Source organism: Dipteris shenzhenensis, chromosome 24 (genome assembly GCF_047967505.1).
Source record: "Dipteris shenzhenensis isolate YYH24624 ecotype China chromosome 24, Dip_SZ_1.0, whole genome shotgun sequence".
Classification (NCBI taxonomy): Eukaryota; Viridiplantae; Streptophyta; class Polypodiopsida; order Gleicheniales; family Dipteridaceae; genus Dipteris; species Dipteris shenzhenensis.
The window spans coordinates 48,307,154-48,331,181 of record NC_141619.1 but is presented as its reverse complement, the minus strand read 5'-3'; the positions used below and the strand labels follow the sequence as shown (position 1 = coordinate 48,331,181).

Here is a 24,028-nt window from a genome sequence, read left to right as displayed (position 1 = left end):
CTGCTTATTATCAGATCCAAGGACGCTACTATTGCTTCTACAAGGAGGGGCGCGGATTCGGACCGCTCTCTTGATTGATCCACTTCCATGATCAGGTGTGTGTTGGCCTCTTTCTGATGGAGATGCGGCAGCACAGGGAGACTCTGCTACACTAGATCTGACAGTAGGAGACAGCACCATGTGACACTGATCGAGCATAGAGACATGTCACTGATTTTTATGCCTTTGAGTCAGCTTTGGGACACATCGGAGTAGAGGATGAGATAGCCGACATGAGGGTAGCTTGGATCAGTGGGCGGAGACGACATAGAGCAGAGGAGAGGACGCCATAGAGGATGACCAACGCACGCACGATAGAGGTCTAGCCCATGGCTGCTCTACTCAAAGGAGACCGATTGACCTGAGGTGTCACCCTTGATGTTGCCCATCGGCTATAGAGATCCCGGAGACCATGACACCCACCATGACAGGAGACAGCTCGACAGCCAGCTACAGATACGTGACATCTTTGCTTCCTATTGGAGAGATACCACGACTCCTAGATATGTCCTCGGAGCTTTCACACTACTTAACTGAAGTCTCTTGAGAGCTCTGAGAGTGTGCTTCTGAGTTTTTGAGATCATTAGCTTAGCTTAGCACTCAGCAAGGGCCTTGGCGATCCCTTTGCCTTAGCCCATGGCATCTTGTTACATCCAGATGTATTTGATTATGTATGATCAGACTTAGGATTCAGCACGGGTGATGATGCTCGTTTCAGTAGCTCCACCCTTACTGTGATTTGTATCAGGTTTTCTTTCAGTCTCATAGACCCATCGGTTTTCCGAAGACTCTAATAAAATTTCTTTCTTTCTTTCTCTCTCTCTCCCTAGTCTCGATGCCCCATCCTTCCAGATCCCACGAGATGAGATCAACTATATCATATGGTTGGGACCTGCTCTAGCTATATACATCACGGTCTGGGGGGGGACCCAAGAGTTTCCCACTAAGATCCAGTTCTATGGTGACCACTTCCTGAGGGTATCAGAGGAGGGATTGATCACTAGGCCTTAGTATCTGGAGGACAGACCGGTTACCCATGGACTGAGGACTGCCATAGGGCAGATGCGGGTCTCATCTCACTAGCTAAGGATCGAAGCAGGGAGGGCCGTAGGAACACCTAGAGAGCAGCGGGTTTGCGGGCTATGGACACTGGCAGCAGGCTATGCACAGTGGCAGCAGGCTATGCACACTGGCAGCATTGGAGATAGAGGAACACTTGCTAGGCATTTTCCTTGCTTACTATGAGATCAGAGGACGATACCATTGCTTCTTTCAGGAGGGACATGTGTTCGAACCACTCTCCCGTTTGATCCATTTCCATGACCAAGTGTGTGTTGGCCTCTTTTTGATGGAGATGCGGTCACACAGAGACACCCTGCCACAACAGATGTGATAGCAGGAGGTGAAATACCACATGACACCAATCAGGCATAGAGACACGTCACTGACTTCTATGCCTTCGAGTCACCCCAGGACACACTAGGGCAGAGGAGGAGGAGATAAGCAATAACAACCTAATTACCCCATAGTGAATTTTTGCAAAGCTACCTAGGGATGTGCTGGAGCTCTCAATGTGTAGAGTCTAACCTAGTTCAATAGTTTGATTGGGCATTGCCTTCTAAGATCAACACGAGGTCATTTTGTTACTCACCTTTGTCACTCGAGGCTCATCCCACTTGTCTCATTTAATGGTGATGAATGAATGAAAGCCTTCATGGATTCTACATTTGTGTACCATTTCTTCACTCCCTAGCCTGTTTCTCTCTCTCACTCACACCATGTTTCTAAAATGGTATCAAAGCAGGTTAACCTGCCATAGCTGCCCTGCCACGTCATCTTTGCCCTAACCCTAACCCTAATTCTGCTCAAGCTCTTCTCCTTGCAGCCGCCTTAGCTCTACCTCATTCTACCTTTCCATTTTGGCCTCCTCTACCCGTTTAGGGTTTCTGCACAGCCGCCTTCATTGCTGCCTCATTTTTGCCTCTCCTTGCAGCCCTTTCATGTCCATTCCTGCCGGTCTAGCCTCTCCACAGCTTGCCTTTATAGCCGCCCCTATTCGGAGTCTTTTGGAGCTCTAGGTCTTCTTGTCGGCATCCTTGTCTGCTGGTCAGGACCTTGCAGCCACAAGCGCCTGCACATGTGGAGTATTTCGGCTGGTCGGCACGTTTTCCAAGAGATGCCTGCACTTGAGCTGATTTGGAGCTGTTTCATCACCGTTTTTAGGGTTTGCAGGCTGCTGCAGCAGAAGTCGACCATCTGTTAGCATTTATTGCAGACTTTTGAGGCTTCTGGAGGCCTTTTGGACCTGTATTGGAGCTGCTTTTGCATTTTTCGTGCATCTTAGGGTTGCTGTTGCAGAACCGCCTCTTCCATAAGTACTTTTGGGGCTGCTCCTAGCCTCTAGCTCATCTAGAAAAGCTGAGTTTTGGACTGGTGACCTGCTGCAACATTTCGGAATACAGAAGGGAGCCTCCTTCCATGTGGACAGCCTGCTCTTTGTACTTCGGAGCACCCTGCTGAGACGTTTTGAGGATTACAGAGGATTTTGGACCTGCTACAGCACTTGGAGTGATTTCCACGCCCACTAGTGCACATCTCTTGGCTCATCTTTGAATTTTGGAACATCTACTTGCTGCTCTTTGATTCAGATTCACTCTTTGAGACGTATTCTTTTTTTTGTGCAAAAAGTAGTGCTAGTTATATTACTTGAAAGCGAGAGTACAAGAAGGCCTAAAGGCCAGCGGGCTGCAATCACAAAACGGATTCAGCCCGAGGAGTCAAAATGCTAAGTACAAGCCCGGAGAGTGGACAAACAGCCACGGTGGAGGGGCGTAATGCCACTGAAGACTGTGAGTAGAGTGCTGGAAGAACAACTCCCGGTGGTCCTAGTCGCAAAGGAAGCGTCGTCTCTTTTCCTTCCTTGCCCGGGACTCTCCCTGAATTTGATCCCACTGACCCTTGAGCGTGTGAACGATCGTGCTCCAAATGTCTGCTAGGGTCTGGGTAGCAGAAGTCTGAGCTCCTACAGTCTGCACGCATCTGGATGTCTAGATATGCCAGCCTGCAATGCTCCCTATGATCTCCCAAACTGGGTGCCGAGGCATCGCTCCTACATCTGTCTCTGTCAGATGCCAAGGGAAGCTGTCCATGTATGCCCAGGTGGCCTGCGTGATGAAAAAGACGGGATCCTGTCTAGAGAACTCATAAGCCAAGTGATGTCCCATCTCAGTGCTGCACCAGCAAATGGCTCCCCAAGTGATCGGTCCTAGCTTGGGTGTAGCCCTCGCTAAGATCCCCATGACTCCCTTCCAAACCGTCTGCGCATGCGAGCAGCTCCAAAGGCAATGCTTCAGGGACTACTCCTCCTGAAAACACATCTGGCAATGCCCCTCCTGCCCCATCTGCCTCAGCCAACTGCCAACTGGTAGCCCCTTGTGTGCCACCATCCAAAGGAAGTAGGAGATCTTCCTCGGCCGCCAGCTAGCCCACAGAGTCTTCCAGAAAGTGCAAAGAAAGACCAAAGATATCCCTTGGGCATACCAACTATGTGCATGTGTGGGTAGCCCGCGCTGGAGAGCCCCAAGAGCACGCCTACCCGTGCGCGCATTGTAAGAAAAGAAGGGGGTAGGGTTCTCTGAGGTCTCCGAAGGTGGCCAGCACCACTCCCCTGGGTCCCACTCCACCTCTGTCAAGGAACGGCCCTCCCATATCCAGAGTCTCCAATCCTGGTCTTGCATAACCAGGGGGTCTAAATGCCACGTCTTCCCTTGCAGCCCTACAATGCGAAGGCGCTGCCAGGGAAGCTGGGGGTCGATCACGGCCTCTCTGCTCTGTAGGTGGCTATCATCAGTGACGGAGAAGAAGTGTACCAAGGAGTCCGAGAAAAGGCCTGCAACCACCAAAGGAATGCCTCGTGGAGTGAACTGTCCTAGCCACCTCTCATCTACCGGGAATAGCTGTCCGGTGACTATGGGAATCCTCCAACCTGCAGGAATGGCAGCATCAATCTCCGCTCGCCGAGCCTGGATCCCACGTGCCGTACCTACTGCTGCTGCCAGCTCGCCTGGGCTCAGCTGGCTATAGACGTCCCTCCAAACCCAGAGCGAGCGCGCGGGCCCATGCGCCCAGAGCGCCCGAGGGATATGGGATCTCTCTCCAAGCTGGCGACCTGTAACATCTGTCACCTGGTTGCTCCAGATTAGGGGCTGTCTGTCTATCTCCTCTCAGCAGCTAGGGGGAACTTGGGAGAGGATGTGTCGCAACTTCCTCCAGACCGAGACGAGGCTACGGAGGAAGGGGGAACGGGGCTGAGTCAAAGGGGCAGAAGTGAAGATCCATCGGATAGAAGGCTGCCAAACACCCCCTCTCTGGGGGGTACACGCGCTGAGACCATGCTGTAGCAAGAGCTTCCACGTCTGCCCTCGTGGGGTCAGACCGCGGATGACTAACTTGCCAAGAAGTGCCTGACTCTGCAGTTCGGGATCTATGATGCCGAGGCCGCCCTCTATCTGGGGGAGAATGACTGTCTGCCAGGCGACCCTGGCTCTGGTGGTGCCGGAACCGTCTGAACCAGACCATAGGAAGTTCCGCACCAGTCTCCTCAGCTGGGCTGCTACACATGATCTCGAGAAACACCAGCAAGAGGCCACATACCAAGCAGTGGCAAGAAGGACCTGGTTGACCACAAGGGCCTTGCCTGCCAAGGAAAATCGAGCCGTGCTCCAGAAAGCAAGCTTCCGTCGAATGGAGGCTAGGACCGGCAAGAACTGCTGAGCCGGTGTGATGTCCAGGCCTACTTGGAATCCTAGGTAACATGTCGTTTGTCCTCTAGGGATCCAGCGAAACCCCAGGAAAATACCCCACTGTGAGCTGGCTCCTGGATCCGTAAGAAAACCAACTGACTTATGCCAGTTGATTTTTGCCCTAGCCGCAAGGCAAAAAATCTCTAGGGACAGTCTCACTCGCTCCAGTGACGCGACATCATCCTGCACATATAGGGCTGTGTCATCTGCATACTCGGAGTCCAGAAGTTCTGCATCATCTCGAATAGGGAGACGCATCCCGCGAAGACCAGTGGTACGGGCTCGAAGGAAGTGGGTCATGGCCTCCACAAAAAATAGGAAGAGGTAGGGCGCTAACGGACAGCCCTGACACATCGAGCGCTCGAGTGTGAATCTCTCCCCCATCCTGCCGTTGATGATAACCCGACTGGAGGCCGACCTGTAAAGGCTAGCAATACCTCTGATCCACTCGTCCGAAAAACCGAACCGAGAGAGTGTACCTTCCAAGAAGGACCAGTCTACCCTGTCGTACGCTTTCTCAAAGTCGAGAAGGAGTATGGCAAGGTGCTGGCCACTGTGTTGGGCCCATTCCGTCGCCTCTGAGAAAGTGAAGATGTTGTCCAAAATGCTGCGATCTTGGACAAAACCAGTCTGGGTGTCATGAATCAAGTCGTGTAGCAGGGGGCGGATGCGGCTACTGATCATCTTGGCGAGGATTTCGTAGGCGGTCGGGAGGAGGGTGATAGGGCGCCACTGTCTGATCTCCTGACGGTCCCCTCCTTTGGGGATGAGGCAAATCAGGCCTACCGCAAGGCTCTCTGGCATTTGCCCGCTGGAGAAGATATGTTAGAAGGCTGCGAGCAAGGGCCGGTGGATTTGCTCCCAAAAGGTGGTGAAGAAAGCTCTGGAGAAGCCATCCTCACCTGGGCATTTCTGCCCATCAATAGCACTCACCGCATCCTGCATCTCTGCCACGGTGAAAGGGGCGAGAAGGGCGTCACTCATGCTATGCTGCACGAGCTGCGGTGTAGATCTCCACACCTCCTCCCTGCATAGGCGGCCACGAGGGTCTGGGGGCTCCTGCTGGAACAATGATCTGTAGAAATCTGTCGCCAAGTCCCGGACCTCGTCTGGATCTGTCCTGACACTACCATCCTGCGCCCTAAGAGAACGGAGCTGTTCCCCTGCTGACCTCTGTCCATGAGTCCTGAAGAACTCTCTGCACATCCTGTCACCTTTCCTAGCCCAGAAGGACTTGGAAGCATGAAATGAGAACTCTGAGTGACGCTGGGTGATCTCCTCTAGCATGGCTCAGGCCCGAACCTCCTGCTGTCTGAGCTCCTCAGAGCCTGGAGAAGACTGCTGCATCCGCTGAATCGAAGCGAGATCACGTCTAACTTTGAGACGTATTCTTGCTGCTTTTACATTAGGGTTTGCATTTTGGAACCTCCGAGGTCAATTACCAGCAGCTGGACACATTTATTCATGCATTTCTCAATTTGCTGATCCATTTCAGAGCCCTAGACCAGCTTCTTCATTTGCTGGTTCTCCTTTTCAGCTTGTTGGCTTTGCTACCTGAGATTGATACTATGGAGCCTCGTCCTCGTGGTTAAGACACATCAACACCACTCTCAACTAGGCATGAACACAATGATCAAGCAATGGCGCTTATTGGTGTGAGGTTGGCCAACAAACTGCTTCATCAACTTGACCTCACTACTTCAGCCAAGGAGACTTTGGACTAGCTCGAGAATATTTACGCCACACCTACTGGACCTGAGCTGTTAGAAATAACCCAACAGAGGGTACGCACAGCGGAAGACTGATAGAATAGACCAGGAGCTCACACAGTGTGGTGTGGTGTGTGGAATCACAAACTTCTTAACTTATGTGCATAAAATAGATGTGATGACTCATCAATAGACAATGAACCAACCAGATAGAGAAACCACCAAAATAATATATTTCCGTCCAAAGCTATGGACACAATACTAAAGAGATAGATCTAGAGTCCCACCAATGGTGTGGTCCTCTGATCTTACCACAAGGTACTTCTCCTATCTGCTGGCTATCTCTAGACTCGAGCCCGCGTACTCCACCTCGAGCGTCTGTAGACTTTCCGTCCAGAATGGTTCTCTCTACCTTACTGCCTGTAGATCAGCCTAGGTAGGCAGCCCTTTCTCAGCTTTGTCTGCAGCTTCTATGTGCCTCCTTCACCTCCTGGATGTAGGCCCAAGGAAGGTCCTCCTGCTGCTTCAATCTGCTGGTGGTTGGCTGCTCCAGAGAATATGATGATCACAACACCTTGCTGCCCTAGAAGACAGCCAAGGTCCAGCCTCTAGGGAACTCAGTCTGCAGCTCACCTTCCACTCTCCTTCACCCCTAGTGTGAGGCCCAAGGGAGTGGCTTCTGGCTGCTCTTGTCTGCTCCTGCTTTGGCTGAATGTTGGATATAAAATGAGGCCCAGGGCCTCTCCTTTTATAGGGCTCAACGCCCCCTTGAACCAACTGAGCAGCCAGCCCTAATTGGGCCGACTGGCTGGTCTGTAGCAGCCCTAACCCTGGTTGGCTGGTTGGCTGCCTATCCAGCCCTATTTAGGATCCTTTGCCAGCCCTTTGTTCCATGCAGGGCCCAGCCCGTTTGGAGTGCTTACCCTGCCACCTGCCAGCCCTGTTTGCAGGCCATAGACCTGCCCAATACCTGCTGGTGCGACTCCGTGCTGCTACTGATCCGCCTCTGCTCAGCCCCTGTCCGGACCCTGGCGCACCCTGCACACCTTCAGTACACTGCCCTGCAGCAGCCCGTACTGATCCGTACAGTGGCTGTCCCCTTTCTCTGGGCATACCTTGCCCTAGGTCTCCCTCCCCCATGCTCTCCTCATTTGGGGGCTTACAGATGGGGAGGTGACCTTTCCAACACCCCCTCTCACCAACACATCTCGGTCCAATGCCAACACGTCGATGACGATGTTCCAGTAACTCCTTGGTCGTAGTCCTTTGGAACATTTTGGTTCTCCTATCTGTTGGCTATCTCTAGACTCGAGCCTGCGTGCTCCACCTCGAGCGTCTGTAGACTTTCCGTCCATAATGGTTCTCTCTACCTTACTGCTTGTAGATCAGCCTAGGTAGGCAGCCCTTTCTCAGCTTTGTCTGCAGCTTCTATGTGCCTCCTTCACCTCCTGGATGTAGGCCCAAGGAAGGTTCTCCTGCTGCTTCAATCTGCTGGTGGTTGGCTGCTCCAGAGAATATGATGATCACAACACCTTGCTGCCCTAGAAGACAGCCAAGGTCCAGCCTCTAGGGAACTCAGTCTGCAGCTCACCTTCCACTCTCCTTCACCCCCAGTGTGAGGCCCAAGGGAGTGGCTTCTGGCTGCTCCTGCTCTGGCTGAATGTTGGATATAAAATGAGGCCCAGGGCCTCTCCTTTTATAGGGCTCAAGGCCCCCTTGAACCAACTGAGCAGCCAGCCCTAATTGGGCCGACTGGCTGGTCTGTAGCAGCCCTAACCAACTTACCAGCTGGTTGGCTGCATATCCAGCCCTATTTAGGGCCCTTTGCGAGCCCTTTGTTCCATGCAGGGCCCAGCCCGTTTGGAGTGCTTACCCTGCCACCTGCCAGCCCTGTTTGCAGGCCATGGACCTGCCCAATACCTGCTGCAACAGTGCGACTCCATGCTGCTACTGATCCGCCTCTGCTCAGCCCCTGTCCGGACCCTGGCGCACCCTGCACACCTTCCATACACTGCCCTGCAGCAGCCCGTACTGATCCGTACAGTGGCTGTCCCCGTTCTTTGGGCATGCCTTGCCCTAGGTCAACCTCCCCCATGCTCTCCTCATTTGGGGGCTTACAAATGGGGAGGTGACCTTTCCAACTTGAGCAGCAAGCTTTATTTGCTATATTGCATTTTCTATCCCTCTCTGAGGTGGTAGATGATGATTAGTGGCGCTATGTGTTTTTTTGGTGTTGAGTCAATAAAGGTTCTCAACCTTGAGTTGTCCCTCTAAAATGAATGTATTGGAGTCAATAAGGGTACTCTGCCTTGGGTTGTCCCTAAAAAATGATTGTATTGTCTTTTACTTTGGTTTGATGGCATTGACCACCCAATTCAGAGTAAGGTGGGGTGACGAGTGATGGTTTGCCCTTGCTGGTCGCAAGCTGACTAAGAAGTCACTATCACACGGGACTGCAATTGTGAGAGATTCTTATTAATGTAGAGTGGAGTTCTTTTTAGGTTTGCCTTTCGTGTCAAGACCTCCTACCTTGCCTTTTGCATTTTGGAACTTGAAAATCAATGGATTCTCCTATGTGCCATCTCTTCTCACTCTCTGAGATTTCTCAATGTGGGCTTGCTTTTCATGCATGTATGTTTTAGTTGTCTCTAGAGAACTAATTGCATCCTCCTTAGTCCCTAGCATGTTCATGTTAAGGGTCTCCTCAAAGGTCTCTTGAATGACTATTTGAGGCTTGTGTTCATTCACTATGTCCGTCCATGATTGTTCTTTGGCTCTTCCAAGCATATCTTAAGTGTTACATTTGTCATCTTTCAGAACTCCCCAGGCATCAAAGTCTACCACCCCCCCTCCCTGGGGGCCCATGTTAGAATTCTTTAACTTCAAGTTCAAGCGCTTGATCATGGAGGCTTTCTCTTCCACTACCTTTCTCAAGGCTTCATTTTCTTTCTTTATGGCATCAAGTGCTTCATTGTTGCTGTGCAAGCTATCCATGCACACCTCAATACAATCCTTCAACCCCGTACCAAATTCTTGGACTGCATTTGGTTTGCCATCGGATGGGGTCAGTTTTTTGAAGGCATCCTCCATTGCCTTCATAGACCACTCTAAATCCTGTCAGTGGCTGACTAGCTAATATGCACGTAGTAGTAAACTGAGAACTATACAAAAGATAGGGGTATATTCTTTTCAGCTTAAGCCTCATAAACTTTCAAGACCACAATTAGATGGAGTCACATTTTCAAGGTCTCAATTATAAAGTCCCCATGTAAACTCTGTTACATAGCACACCTCGAGGTGCCGGAAAGATGAAGTCTCTGTCAATCCTGAGATTGAAGGTCTAATCCTTACAATGTCTCATGATGAAAAGCGAAAAATGCACATTGTGCATTGTCCAACTAGAATGACTATTTTAATACATAATTTACCCATATATTGCTCCGCTAACCATAAATCATGGTCTTTAGACTAAGATATGTCAAGAAAAGAGTGTGAACTTTTTGAACTGGCAAGTTACTCTATGCTACATCCCTAATAGGATTAACCATGGCTTAACTATGATTGGAAGATCTAGGTTTAAAGCCAAGATTAACCATGGCTTAACTATGATTGTTTAAGGACAGTCTAACCCAAGGGTTGGAAACAACTGAGATTGATACTAGCCTAATGTTATATTGGTTGTGCCTCGAGGATTAGGGCGTAATCTAACTTGGTGAGGAATAGCAATAGGAAAAGCAAAGCTAATCCAAGAAAAGCATGACTTTATGGAGAAGCAAAGCTATTTGAGGGAGAACTCCTAGATAGGAGTATGATGCTAAAGATAGAGGAGCTAGGGCTATAAATACAAGCTAGGTGCTGTCCATGGGTGTCTTGGGAGAAGAAGTTCCAAAGACATAGGAGTTGTACGACTTTCGCTAGGACGTAACAAAGTCATCCCTGAGGTGAGGGCTTGTGGTATGGGACGCAAGTTCTTACTATCAAGCGAGCTAGTTGATAGTAGTCTAGGCCTTAGGTTCGAGGGTGGTTCAAGGTACTGAATCTATGACTAGGGAGGTGAGCTAGCGCAACCCTGAGGGATCTTGCTACCTATGGATTGTCAATGCTGCTTTGTTTTGCTAGACCAATAGATTCTAACTCAAGGTTTGTACCCACAAGTAGCCTTTGTACCCACAAGTTGCGGCCTGCTGGTATTGTGATAATTGTTTCTATCTTAAATGGTGCGTTGCCCTATCAGCTAGATTTATATTTAGATGCTCATTGGGGAGAGACTAAAATGAAAACGTTTAGACTTCACAAGTAGTTGTAGCTTGATTGAAGAGATTTTGGACTATCTTTTGCTTAGCCTTCTCCTTTAGTGCTAGCCTTCGTCATGGCTGAGTCTGCCCGTCACCTCCGAAGTGCCGACAGAAACTTAGTACGAAGACTTTGTATAAATGGATGCTCAAGTATGTGTGGGTGTGTGGATTTGCCTGTGTGAGAGCATATTTTATACTATGGTCTACACCCACTGTTGGGCGCTGATGACGTCAGTGGGGATATCATAGTAGCTAGTCCGTGCTATGCATGATGGAGTTTATGGTTTTCAACCTTGTGAGGGACTATCATGAGATTGGAATTGCACTATGTTGTGTTTTTAAAGGATGAGTTTGGGAATGTTTCTGGATTCATCTAGGTATATGCTTTTGCCGTATTAGCGGACATGCAAATTACACCTTGTGAAGTTTTCATCCAAGTTGCGGCCTGCTGGTATTGTGATAATTCTTTCTATCCTAAATGGTGCGTTGCCCTATCAGCTAGATTTAGATTTAGATGCTCGTTGGGGAGAGACTAAAATGAAAACGTTTCGACTTCACAAGCAGTTGTAGCTTGATTGAAGAGATTTTGGACTATCTTTTGATTAGCCTTCTCCTTTAGTGCTAGCCTTCATCATGGCTGAGTCTGCGCTTCACCTCCGGAGTGCCGACAGAAACTCAGTACGAAGACTTTGTATAAATGGATGCTTTCGATGCATGGCCCCTTCTGAAACGGTGCCTCATTTGTTTTGGATGTGCTCCAGCACTAAGACCTTCATATGCAAAATTTCCATGTTGCTTCGCCTTCATTTCCCCAACTCTCCTTTTGGGAAACATTTTTGGCTTTTTGGCAGAATTCCTACAACCTTGGTCCATTACTCTTTATTTTTGTACTGGGTCAGATATTGGGCTTTTTGGACCATATGGCAGGATCACAACATGAGATATTTTGGGAATCCGTTTTTGCAATCTTATGAATATTTCAGACTCTCCCTATGGCAATCTATCTATGATGCTTGCCATCAAGGAGATCTTCCTCCGTCATGCCTGGAAATAGTTTCTCTTTGCTTTTGATTTCCTGTTGAGGCTCTCTGTTTTTTGAGACCCTCATGTAAATCTTGCTGATAATATACCTCTCATGGATTTACCAAAAAAAAGTGTGTGGATTTGTATGTGTGAGAGCATATTTTTATACTATGGTCTACACCCACTGTTGGGTGCTGATGACGTCAGTGGGGATGTCATAGTAGCGAGTCCCTGCTATGCATGATGACCCTGATTGTGATTCACCTAGGGCCTTAAGGCTGCACTGAAACGGTGGCAGTCCGTCCATATGGAGACCCTAAATGATGTAGTCACTTGATAGTCTAGGCCATGGCACTGTGTCAAAAGCATAGTTACCAAGGAACGTTCATCTAGACAAAGCCACATTCCCTGAACCCTTCCCCCTTTTTTGTGCTGAGAAATTTCTCCTCATATATTAGGGATATTGGAAATTGCCTTCTCATCTACTAGAGAAGCATCTAGTTATCCACATACTGAAAGCATAGATTATGAATTTTCCAAATCTGTGTTTTTCAAACTTCTGGAGCTGAAATGGAAAGTTCAAATCTGTAAAAAGCTAGCTTCATTCATGTTCTAGTATTGTTTTATGCTATATGATGACGTGTCGTATGACATGTCATACGATATTTTGTTCCTGTTCCCCATTCCTGAAAAGTTCCCACTCCGACATCCAGCATCCCCGAAACGTGTTCCCGTTGCCTAGTAAGTATGTTCAAAGCTTTGCGATAATCAGAAAGCAAGAGTCTGCTTCCATGCCTTAACCTCCTCCATGACCCCTCTCAGAGTGTAGATGTGGTCCGTCGTCACATGGTCTGCCCGAAAGCCTGCCTGCCCAACAGCCCTGAATCCCTTGCGTTGCAAACTGCCTAACCTAAATGTCAAGTGCTGATGTAATGATGCTGTAGTTTTTCGGGCTCATGGGATCCCCTGCCTCATGGATCGGGACAATGGTGTGAAGGATCCAGATGTGAGGGAAATTGGTGCAAACCGCTGCATTAAATAGCTTTGCTAAGATTAGGACTATGGTACTAATTCCATATGCAATGTACTTAGTGCATAGCCCCTCGTGATCTTTGGCTTGGTCATGGCCTCTTATTTTCTTTTCTGTATTTAGATTGAGCTAACCCTCATTTTCATATTCAAAGATTTGAGCACTGGGCCCTCAAACTCGGAATTGAATAATCCGAAAGTTATAGTACACTTGTCGAAATGTGATGCAAAATGCATGCCATATGCTGTGACATGTACACAGCACAAGCATAGCTGAAAGAGAGATCTAATGATAGTGGGTAGGTCTTTGTGTCACTGATTTACCCTGTGCATTGTTTCCAGTTTACATAGCATTCTAGCTGTACCTCTCTACCTGTGTAAGTAGTCTGTTGGTAATTAGCTAGTTGTTCAATTATCTTATAAGTATTGCATATGTTCTTAGCTGTTGCCTCCCTCGTTACAGAAAGAAACAGTTGGCTGGTAGAAACAGAGGTTCTGAGTACTGATTGCAATTTCTGTTTGTGTGTACAGGATAATATGGCTATTTGTCTTGGTATATGCCTCAAACTCCTGGAAACCAGCAAAAGTCCTGACAGTGTGCATAGGTATTAGCAGCTTTCTGTCCCTTCTTTCGTCCAAATATGATTGGCAGCTTTTGCATGGCAATCCAAGCATTCTTGGTCAGTGGGCTCTTGGTCGATATGTCCAAGCAATCTCCTTAACATCTGCATGCTGTACAGCACTGCAGCTGCTACTTTGCGTCAAGCTGTGGCCCTGATATTTGATCGGGTTCTCACTACTGAGGCATTACCTGTCAGCAGCATGGGACCAAGCAGGCGTACATCGCGATCCAATTCAGTATCAGGAGATGTCAGTCGCAGTATAATTGCAGCAAAGTATGTGGTATTTTGGTTGCTTTTGTAATTATTGGCCAGTAGATTTGGCAGTTTATTCTCACCCCAACATGCCCTTGGTGTCACAACTGCAGAGCAGTAGAGACGGCAATGGATATTGGTATTCAAGCTTCCCCAGCAACTAAGGAACAGATGACACAGGCGGCTCGGCTTGGGCTCCGTTTATTTGAAGATCTCACAGCTCTTGCTAGTGGTGGTTCGGTAATTCACCAGATTCAAGCCAGCCGAATCCCCCCATCTCCCCACTTTGACGCTGAAAGTATAAGTAACATATTCTTGGAAAGGATGCCTAGTGTATTTCAATTGAACTGCTGTTATAGATCAAACATACGTGAGTATGAAGAACCATGCATAAAGTAGTCAGTCAGCGCATTTATTGACGGTTTTTTAATTTTACTCTGCAGGCAACTTGGTTGCGAGTTCCTTTTCTTCAGAGAACATTTGCTCTTGACATGATAGAGTAAGGAACATTTTGTAATGAATGTTTAAACTTGTTTATAAACTGTTTTTGTAAACTTTGCTGTACTTATGTAAACATCTCAGAGGTTGCATAATGTCTAGCTTGTGCCCTGCTATACATGAAACATTCTTGCTTATCCTAGAAACAGACTAACCTAAAGGTCTACTAATATTTTCCTGGTGAGCCCTAGCTTGTTTTCTGTAACTATGCAGATCTTGATGCGTTTTCTTGGGATGAAAGGCTATGAGTCAATCCAGCTTGCGGCCTTCATGATCATGTAGCTGAATGCAGTTGTTTATTTAAAGTTCCTTCAACACAAAATTTTGAGATACATGAAATACAGGAATGATGTGATGAAAAGTTTTTTGTACTCCTTCTTACAGCAGTCATTCCTCACTTGTTTCAAGTACTATCTTTCATCCAATCAATCAAGCTGTCAACTAACATCTGCAAATCAGTGTACTTACATATTACTATAATACAACCTTAGCACCTTTGCTCATTTCGTGCTCATACCTCTTCTCTTTCTACATTTGATGAGCCTACACAACTTAGCAAAGCATTCAGCTGACAGCTTGGGGTGGGCACTGGGATCAAAGAAGTTTAGATTGCACAAAAGATAGTTTAAGCTTGTCCTTTTCTTTGATTTAGGGTGGATACATTTGATATACAGGAAAAACTTGTGTAATGGATCAAAGAGTTGCTTTTGTTGGGTTGTGTGTTTCTAGGTTTTAGGTCTAGCTACTTGAGGTATTCAAAAGAGTTACAACTGCCAGGTGCCTTAGAGAGCTTGGGCCATGAAACTACAGATTGTCAGAAACAGATGATAGACATCCTACAGGGCCTCCCCCTTTTAGTTCAGCAGATCTATCGTTGACATTTTGAGAGGCCTGAAACTGGGACTGGCCCACTAATCCATTCATGCATTTCATCAAATGGCTCATAGTTACACTTGCTTTGTCTTGAGAGCTGCTGTGTTTCCTACAGCACTCTGGACTAGTATTATAGTATAAATACCACATATATAGTCGTTTGGGTCTCGTAAACCCTTGCGGTCTTTTATGGATGTTAGTAAAGCTCTCCTCTCTTTCCCCATCACTCAGTTTGACATCACTACACTTTCTGTTTCTTGAGATCCACAAAGAGGTGCATCCAAAGGCAAACTGATTCGCCACATGCATCTCCATTGTACTTGATGCCACACCATTGCCAGTAGCCATCCTGCGATACATTGTACTACTCGACACCACGGCTCAACTCTAGATTCGTATTTTGCACATTCTTGTTCTTAGTCATAGGGAGACGCACTTCCTCTAGCATTTTGCATGTTGTAGAGTACATAGTTTCATAGACCTTTTTGGTCTTTCAAAGACATCAATAAACTCGCTTATGTGTGTGTGCTCATTGAGACTAGTTGCTTAGGGCACATAGACGAGATCAGGGTGCTCAACCAGTCCTCACCTAGAGTGCAATCATTGCGTTTTTCCAGTCGGATAGCATGAACCAGCAGGTTTCAGGGAGACGGCATATTTGAGCCCCGGAGCCATGGCCAACAGGTGTGATTGTGGTGCTTGTCTGATGCAGCCCACGGCTAGGAGACCACAGTAGACCATGCATGCCGAGTGACACCAGTGCTCTATCATAGGTTTTATGCTGCCGCTGTACATCACTGGAGCCTCTCTTTGCCGAGATCCTCTTATCCATCTTAGCCATGTGGACTTGGTTCCTTCGACAACATATAGATGCGCACCATAGTGGTGCCACACCACAGTTCATATTCTCTCCTTGGGCTCACACTTGGGCTAGTGTTTATGTATCTATTGTATTTATCTTGGGTGTAGATGCCTTGAGATTTACGGATCAAGCTTCTTCAACAATCTTACAAGTTGAAAGGGACCTCTTCACAGAGTCAAGACACAATAACAATTTGTACTAGGGCGTTTTGCCTAGTGCACCGGCGTTCGGCGTTTCGCCTGTTTCGGCGAAAGGTTTCACCTACAAACGTTTCTACGCGAAACATGTTTTTTGGTGACACTGCATTATTTGGATTATACATTGATGAGATCACGATCTTCATTGGCCATCTAGAGAGAGAGGGATCATTGTCACCTGATTTGATGATATAGATATTACTTTATGCAGATGACGTAGTCCTCCTATCTTCCTAAGAAACATGCCAGCATAGGCACCTGGAGGCACTAGAGGTGTTTTGCAAAGAGAGAGACCTGACAGTCAACCATGGCAAGGCCAAGGTTATGATCTTCAATAGCTCTCGAGTAGTGCCTCACTGACACAGCTTCAGTTACCAAGGGGAGCCTAGTCGTACACTTGCCTAGGGGCAGTCTTTGTAGTCTTTGCAGGTCCAGTCTTCACAATGACCCACGTAGCCAGGGCACGATTTACACGAGGGCAGGGAGCTCCGGCTTGGCTGGAGAGATTATGCTGTCAAGCACATTTCTAGGATCCCCCGATGAAGGGATGGCTATTCGACACATTAGTGAGGCTGACGGCTATGTACACAACACCCTTTTGGGGAGGTGACATATCAACGACTGAGTGGCGGTGTGTCGAGAGGTTCCAGGTGACTACGGTATCTAGGTTGATTCGGAGCAAGCCCTCAGTCCCCCACCAAATCATACATGCAGAGTTTGGCATGGCACTGCCTCGAGTTGATGCCCCCTTCTGGACGGTGAATTACCTCAATATGGAATGGGCTTCACCTAGAGGAGACTATTGAGGTTGGCTCTAGAGTCATCTATCCGATTTACTGAGAGGGGGATTAGCATGGCTTGGTATGCATGCATATCCAAATGGTTTCGCAGCCAGGGAATCCAGATGGACCGTCTACCCCCCTTTCAGTACAGCTTAGATGCCCTTGACCACCTGATCCCATGGGAGGAGATCAACTGTATTATACAGCTGGACCTACTCCAGCTTCATACGTCATGGGCTTGGGGGGGGGGATCAAGAGTTCCACACCAAGATCCGGTATCGTGATCACTTCCTGAGAGTATCAATCGATGGAGTCATTATCAGACCCCAGTACTTGGAGGACAGATGGGCCTCACATGCTTTGAGGATCACCATCGGATAGATGTGCGTCTCATCCGATCAGCTAAGGATTGAGGCAGGGAGAGCCACAGGTACACCAAGAGAGCAACGGATCTATACTCCACACATTGGGGGAGGTGGAGACAGAGGAGCACATCTTGTGCACTTGCCCTATATATTATGAGATTCAAAGATGGTATCATTGCTTATTTCAGGAGGGACACGGGTTTGGGCCTCTCTCCCGGCTGATTCACTTCCAGGAGCAGGTTTGCGTTGGTCTCTATCTGATGGAGATGCGACAATATAGAGAGACCTTGTTGCGCTATGTGAGAGAGCAGGAGACAAGAACACATGAGGCCGAGCTAGATCGAGCCTAGCGACATGTCACAATTTCTACACATTTGAGTCTGCCCCTGGACATAGCGGAGTGGAGGAGGAGGAGATAGGTGATATGAGGGCCGAGTGGGTCAGTGGAATGAGATGACGACAAGGAGAGATGCAGCTAGATATACATATGCCACACATGATGCAGAGACGGACAAGGGCACGTATGATGGAGGTTGAGCCCCTCACCGCTGTATTTGGGGGGGATCGCCCGATCAAAGGTGTCACTATCGACATGGCCTACCGGATATAGAGATCACGGAGACCACGCCCCTCGCCGTCGAGCAAGACGAGTCGACAGACAGATATATTTCGCTGCTCATAGGAGAGCCATCTTGGCACCGGGCTATGTATCTTGACTCTAAGTACGAGTACTAGTTTTGATTTCTTGTATGTTGTGTTTGATTTTAGCATAGTACTCTGCAAAGGGCCTCAGCGAGTCCTCTGCTTCAGCCCATAGCGGCTTGTATGAGTTATCCTTGTGATTGTAATTTTGTCTCAGGTCTGCGAGGCCTCTAGAAGATGGTAATACATCATTCTTTCTTTGTTTCATTGTTCTTTTTTTTGTTATTAAAAGGTGTTATATTCTAGTCTTATGAAGGCATTCACGTGTTTATACATGGGTAGTAAATGTCGAGGAGCTATTAGTGAAGTTTGCTTATTCAGAATGACTGTCTGTTTTTACATGTGAATGTGAAAGGACTGCTTCTTTGAATTTGGCTTGTAAAGCTGGCATTATGGAGCATGGTTCCACTCGTTTCCAAATGGTTATAGTGCTAGATAGGGGAGGATTGGTGCTTTGAATTTGGCTTGTAAAGCTGGCATTATGCAACATGGTTCCACACTTTTCCAATAACTACAGTATAATGCAGAGGAAGCTGAATGTTTGTTCATCTGTTTGTGTTTCAGGTATGTGCTATCGAACTATGTTTCAATCTTCAGGAAGCTAGCACCATATCAGCGGGTAACAATAGCCTTGAGCTCTAGGATTTTGCAAGCATCAACGCTCCTCATCTCAATTATTCGTCATGACATAGTGGAGCTGTATAGTACGCTAATTTTGGAAAGTGGGTTGTAAGGTCCTGCGCCATCAAGTGTGTTCACTGCTGATGACATCGCTCCGGACAACTGGTGAGGTAAGCTATCAAATCAGTGGCTTCATGTCAGACTACAATCAATTCTGCATATAATTATGTCTAAATTATGCTTTTAATATGTGTTGAGACATTGATTAATCCATCAGAAAAGGATGCCTATTGTTGTGTCTCTAGCTTGAAGGGGAAGTAGGGGAGCCCTCATTTCGTCGCTTGGTGCTACGATGTGTTGCAAATGTTATCAGGCTGTATAGTTCTATTCTCATCACAGAATGTGAGGTAAGATCTTTCTTTAATAAGCAAAGTCTGTACAAATCAGTGTGACCTCATGCAATGTGTTTTGGTATTGTCTACACAAAAGCAAGAGCACCCTTGTGATAAAGGATGTAATAGCTTTCAGCTGGTAGGGCTACTTTTTTAATCATGTTGCATTGATGTGCAAGATTGTGGAGGATGGTTCTTACTTTTTGAAGAGGATTGCTAGGATGCACAAACCTCTATAAGCCAAGCTAACTGGATTGTCCTGGCTTTGATGTTGTTGGCTCTGAAAACAAGTTATGCCGGCTGAGAGAAGCCCTTTATGGTTTGAAGCAGGCACCCGGGCATGGTATGCTCAAATTCATGCACACTTACTGTCCCTTGGTTTTGAGAATAGCCCCACAGAGTCCACTCTTTATGTCCGTGGGAGTGGATCTGATTTTTTAGTGCTGATTTTATATGTGGATGACATGCTGATCACGGGCCCTGATACTCAGCATATTGCAGCTTTCAAGGCTGATTTGCAGCAAGCTTTTGAAATGTCAGACATGGGACAGCTGCACTATGATTTGGGCATTCAGTTTGCTCATGTTGAGGGGGGTATCATGATGTCACAGTCTAGGTATATTGGACAGCTCCTTGATCGTTTTCAGTTTGAGGATTGCAAGCCAATCTCTACTCCAGTGACTCTGGGTTCAAATTTTCAACTCATGATGGGAGCCCACCACGTGATATCACTCTTTACCAGCAGGTTGTTGGATGTCTCATTTACTTATGCCACACTAGACCTGACTTACAGTATGCAGTATCCCAGCTCAGCAGGTTCATGCACATGCCGAGTTCATAGCATTGGCAGGCAGTGAAGAGAATCTTCAGATATCTCAGAGGCACTCAAGATTTAGCCCTCTTCTATGGTGATCAGGGTTCACTTACCATGCATGCTTACACGGATAGTGACTGGGTAGGTTGTTTTGACACCAGAGTGTCACATACTGGTAATTGTTTTATACTTGGCAGTTCATGTATCTCTTGGCTCAGCAAGAAGCAACCAATAGTTGCCACATCCAGTTGTGAGGCTGAGTACAGGGCAGCCTTCACTGCTACAGTAGAGTGTGTCTGGCTTCGACAGTTACTTATAGATCTCGGTATTCGCGAGACATCCTCCACTATGGTCTACACTGACAGCTAGAGTGCTTTGGCCATTGCGCGTAATCCAGTGTTTCAAAGCACATTGAAGCTCACTATCATTATGTTTGAGAGCGGTTCTTTCGATAGGCTTTACACTTGGTTCCCTTTGTTACATGATCTGGCATACCTTGTACATTCATAGGTAGCTATATCCTTTTGGATGAACATGTGCTACCATGACCAGAAAATACCAGGTATTCTGAGACGTTTCCGGAATACTTCAGCCCATACCATGGAGGGGGGTTTGTAGGCCATCTTCTTCCAGTCGTATTGATGCCCTTTGGGCCTTGGTATGTGCCATGTAGCTTTAGTTATTGGCACTTAGGTCACCTAGTACTTTTAGTGTCTTATGACACCTAGTACTAGTGGTACCACTAGGACACTAATGTACTTTCATTTTCATTATTCTAGTTGACGTGACGGCTTCCACTTCTTACTCCACTCTTGTGCATCCTTTTGCTTCCGTGAGCCTACAGATGTGATTGCCTTTGTGGGCACCACTTTGGGGGTCTCAAAGAATGTGATAGATGGAGCCTAGCGAGTAGGGAGAGATCCCAACCGGGAGCAAGCACTTGTCATTCGCTTTCGTGACACCCAAGCGAGACTAGCAGCACTCCGATGTAGATCGGCCCTACGGGACCACCTAGAGATATCTATGGATGAGATATGACACCCTTACGGATTGAGGAGCAACGTGCACTTATGTAGCAGTGAGATGCTGCCCGCAAGGAGGCGAAGTGGGCTCTTGTTCGTGATGGTAGACTCTTGATCGGCCGCCGTTGGTCACCTACCCGCTCTCCCACATAGGGGAGGCGGGGTCTATGAGACTCAGGATACGGAGATCCTATCGTGTACCATTTGGAACTGTAACGGTACCTTATGGTCAAATCTAGGGAATTTCTCGGAGGCATACACAAGATGAAACATAGTCTTTTACATCGAGACATATCAAAGTCCGGAGCGTCCGCTACCGATTGTCAGCAGTTACACATGGGAGTGAGCCTTTAGAGACGAGACGAGGGAGACACGCAGTGCGCGAGGGCCCGGAGGGATCTTTATATAGCAGTATGTTACTTTCTACTCGAGACATCCCACTCTGCCAAGGATCACATGAGGACCGCGAGACATCGCCGTACGCATCTCTCCATCCAGACATCCTAGATTTCTCGAGCCGCAGGGAAGTTCTTCTAGTTGGGGACTTCAACGCGAGGGCGAGCACATGTCAGGAACCACTTTTAGACTTCCGAGATGAGGCCATATTGTTGCTAAATATTGACCTGGATGAGGCAGGCTTGACACGAGTATGGACCAGTCACATAATACGATCACACACTTTTGGATATGATAGGATGCACGGTCTTGTCATATATAATGGTCTTAAGCTATGGCCCTCCTCGGGTGGCTTCACTTGCTTTCCACATGGGGGAGGGTCTAGCGCAGTTGACTACATCATGGGATCCCGTGCCTTCACATCGCACATCACCGACTTCTCCGTTTTACCATCCCCCTAGGGGCAAATCACACCTACCTCTCCTTCAACATATCCACACCCCTTCTCATGATACCACCCACCACATCGATCACACACCACTTATCATGATATACACTTTGAGCATGACCTAGCACCCGTATACTTTGCATGGCTGTATACACTACTCACATACATTGATCACATACCCCTACTAGAGGACCGTGCTGCCCTGATTACCCACTCACTCCACAAGGCTCCTTTTCATGCCTTTCCATACACGATGCGCTCCACTAGACCCCCGCCTCTTGGTTTTGTTCTATTCCTGAGGGATTTCCAGAGCCTACGCCAAAAGTTCTTCCGCACAGCTGCAGAAATCTGAAAACTATCCCAGTGTGGCGCTCTGGAGGGCTGGTTGACGCTTTCTGATCTGAACCTGCAGAAATCCTTGAAATGTATGACAAAGCTATGTCTTGCTGCTTTTGCCATATCATTATGACTGATGAAGATAGAATATGCAAAAATCCAAGGTTGTGGAAAGGGTCAGTGCCTTTTCTAGCAGTCTTGCAATGATGAGGCCTTGTGGTAAGTTAGGTTACTCAATCAATGACAGGCTGCCTTTGTCGACTGGGTTTAAAAAAGGTATTTCCTGCTTATAAGCAGAGAGGGAAGAGACATGATCATGCCACATCTTTCAATATCTCATTTTCAAGGACTAGCTCTTTTATTGTAAACTAAATAGGAACCGTTTCACCTACGGCTATGAGGAGATTAGCCACATGCACATTGTAGTTGATCCTTTGCTCTCTTCGAGTGGTGGTTATTGTGGATTGTTCTTTTTGAGATTAAGATTTCTTTTTGTGGATATTGTGGATTGTTCTTTGAGATTAAGATTTCAAAGTTCCATTCCTCCTCAGCTGGTACTATTATAGAAATGGTCTTGTTCCTAGAAAACTGGAGCTCACCACAGTCGCATAGAGCAGTGTGAAATTCTCTGAGGGGTTCTGTGAAAGACACAGGACATGATAAATTTTTGCAGTTCCTCTTGGTGTGTCCATATGGTTGGGGCCTTCTTAATAGCTTGTAGAGGAAAACACCTTTTTCATGTGGGACTTACATGTTTGGCTCTTGTAAAGTTAGCTTACTAATGTGCATAGCTTTGTAGAAGAAAATGCCTTTTCTCGTGGGATTCACATGTTTTGTTTGCTTCTTCCAGGTGTTTCTGAGCATGCTGGTGAAGTGCATAAACTTGGAGCTTCCATTGTGGCATCGCATAATGGTTCTTGAAGTACTAAGGGTGGGCGATAAGTTTTCCGCAACTTATGTTTGAGAAATAATGGCTAACATTGACAAAGAAAATACCTCCACTGGAACAATTTCTTTGTACAATTGTTATTCACTTGGACAACCTAAACTTAGAAGGCTAATAATGTTGTAGCACTAATAAATTTGGAGCTTCTGAATTGTGGTTTCCAGGGCTTTTGTGTTGAGGCAAGAGTTTTGCGTCTTCTTTTCCAGACTTTTGATATGTATGGAAGATTCCTTCCTCAATCTCCAAAATCATTCCATTGCAGTTTACCAAAGCTTGCAAGCTACAATTAAATGAAAAAATAGATAAAAAGATTTGAAAGGTTATTTCATTTTGGACAAGATTAAGTCCTGTCATGTACTTATCTTGTTGCTTGCTGTGGGAGTTAAAAGATCTTGTATTTTCTCTAGCTTTATTGGCCCTATGATTGTGAGAGCATCTCATGTTGTTGTCATGCATATTGTCCAGGCGTCCAGAGAATACAAATGTGGTGGCTGGGATGGTTGGGGTGCTTGCAAATGTTGTCACAAATGTTCAGGTACCTTCGACCCGTTGTCAAGGCTTGCTGTGCCAGCGGTTTTTTTAAGGTTTATCATATAGCCAAGCTGCAGAAGTTGAGAAGAAACTGTTCACTGATTGAGCGTTGATTGTTTTTTTCAACTGCTAGCAGCATTGGCATTGTTTTTGGTCAACTCCTAGCAGCAAAGCATCATATGCCAATGCTTCATCAAGCAACTGATGAGGAAGCATCTAGTATAGGAGAAATAATTTGAAACTCAAACATTTAGATCATGCAATGACCTTGAAAGACTTAGGATAAAGGTTACAGGTTCCATCAATGCCTTGATTAAATAGTGTGAATAAACAGGTGGAGAACAGGAAGTACAAACTTGAATATCACTAGTCATAGTGCGGGCACATATCAGAGATGGAATTAGAGTGCCATAATATCTTATAGTAAAGTCACGTGTTTCCATATCCTGTTGAGGTTGTTACATCTTATGT

At 47.0% G+C, this 24,028-nt stretch overlaps 1 protein-coding gene across 1 annotated transcript in view; it reads left to right on the top strand.

Annotated features, from left to right (window-relative positions):
* The window catches only part of LOC147886702 (ARM repeat superfamily protein), a 296,797-nt gene that overhangs the window by 22,035 nt on the left and 250,734 nt on the right, over positions 1–24,028 (top strand). Inside the window, exons 4-13 of the mRNA XM_087395638.1 lie at positions 13,429–13,502; positions 13,638–13,793; positions 13,886–14,012; positions 14,216–14,271; positions 18,616–18,670; positions 18,786–18,842; positions 18,978–19,079; positions 22,931–23,011; positions 23,191–23,243; positions 23,492–23,561. Of these exons, the coding sequence (XP_087251764.1) occupies positions 13,429–13,502; positions 13,638–13,793; positions 13,886–14,012; positions 14,216–14,271; positions 18,616–18,670; positions 18,786–18,842; positions 18,978–19,079; positions 22,931–23,011; positions 23,191–23,243; positions 23,492–23,561 (831 nt within the window). The remainder of the gene's footprint in view (positions 1–13,428; positions 13,503–13,637; positions 13,794–13,885; positions 14,013–14,215; positions 14,272–18,615; positions 18,671–18,785; positions 18,843–18,977; positions 19,080–22,930; positions 23,012–23,190; positions 23,244–23,491; positions 23,562–24,028) is intronic.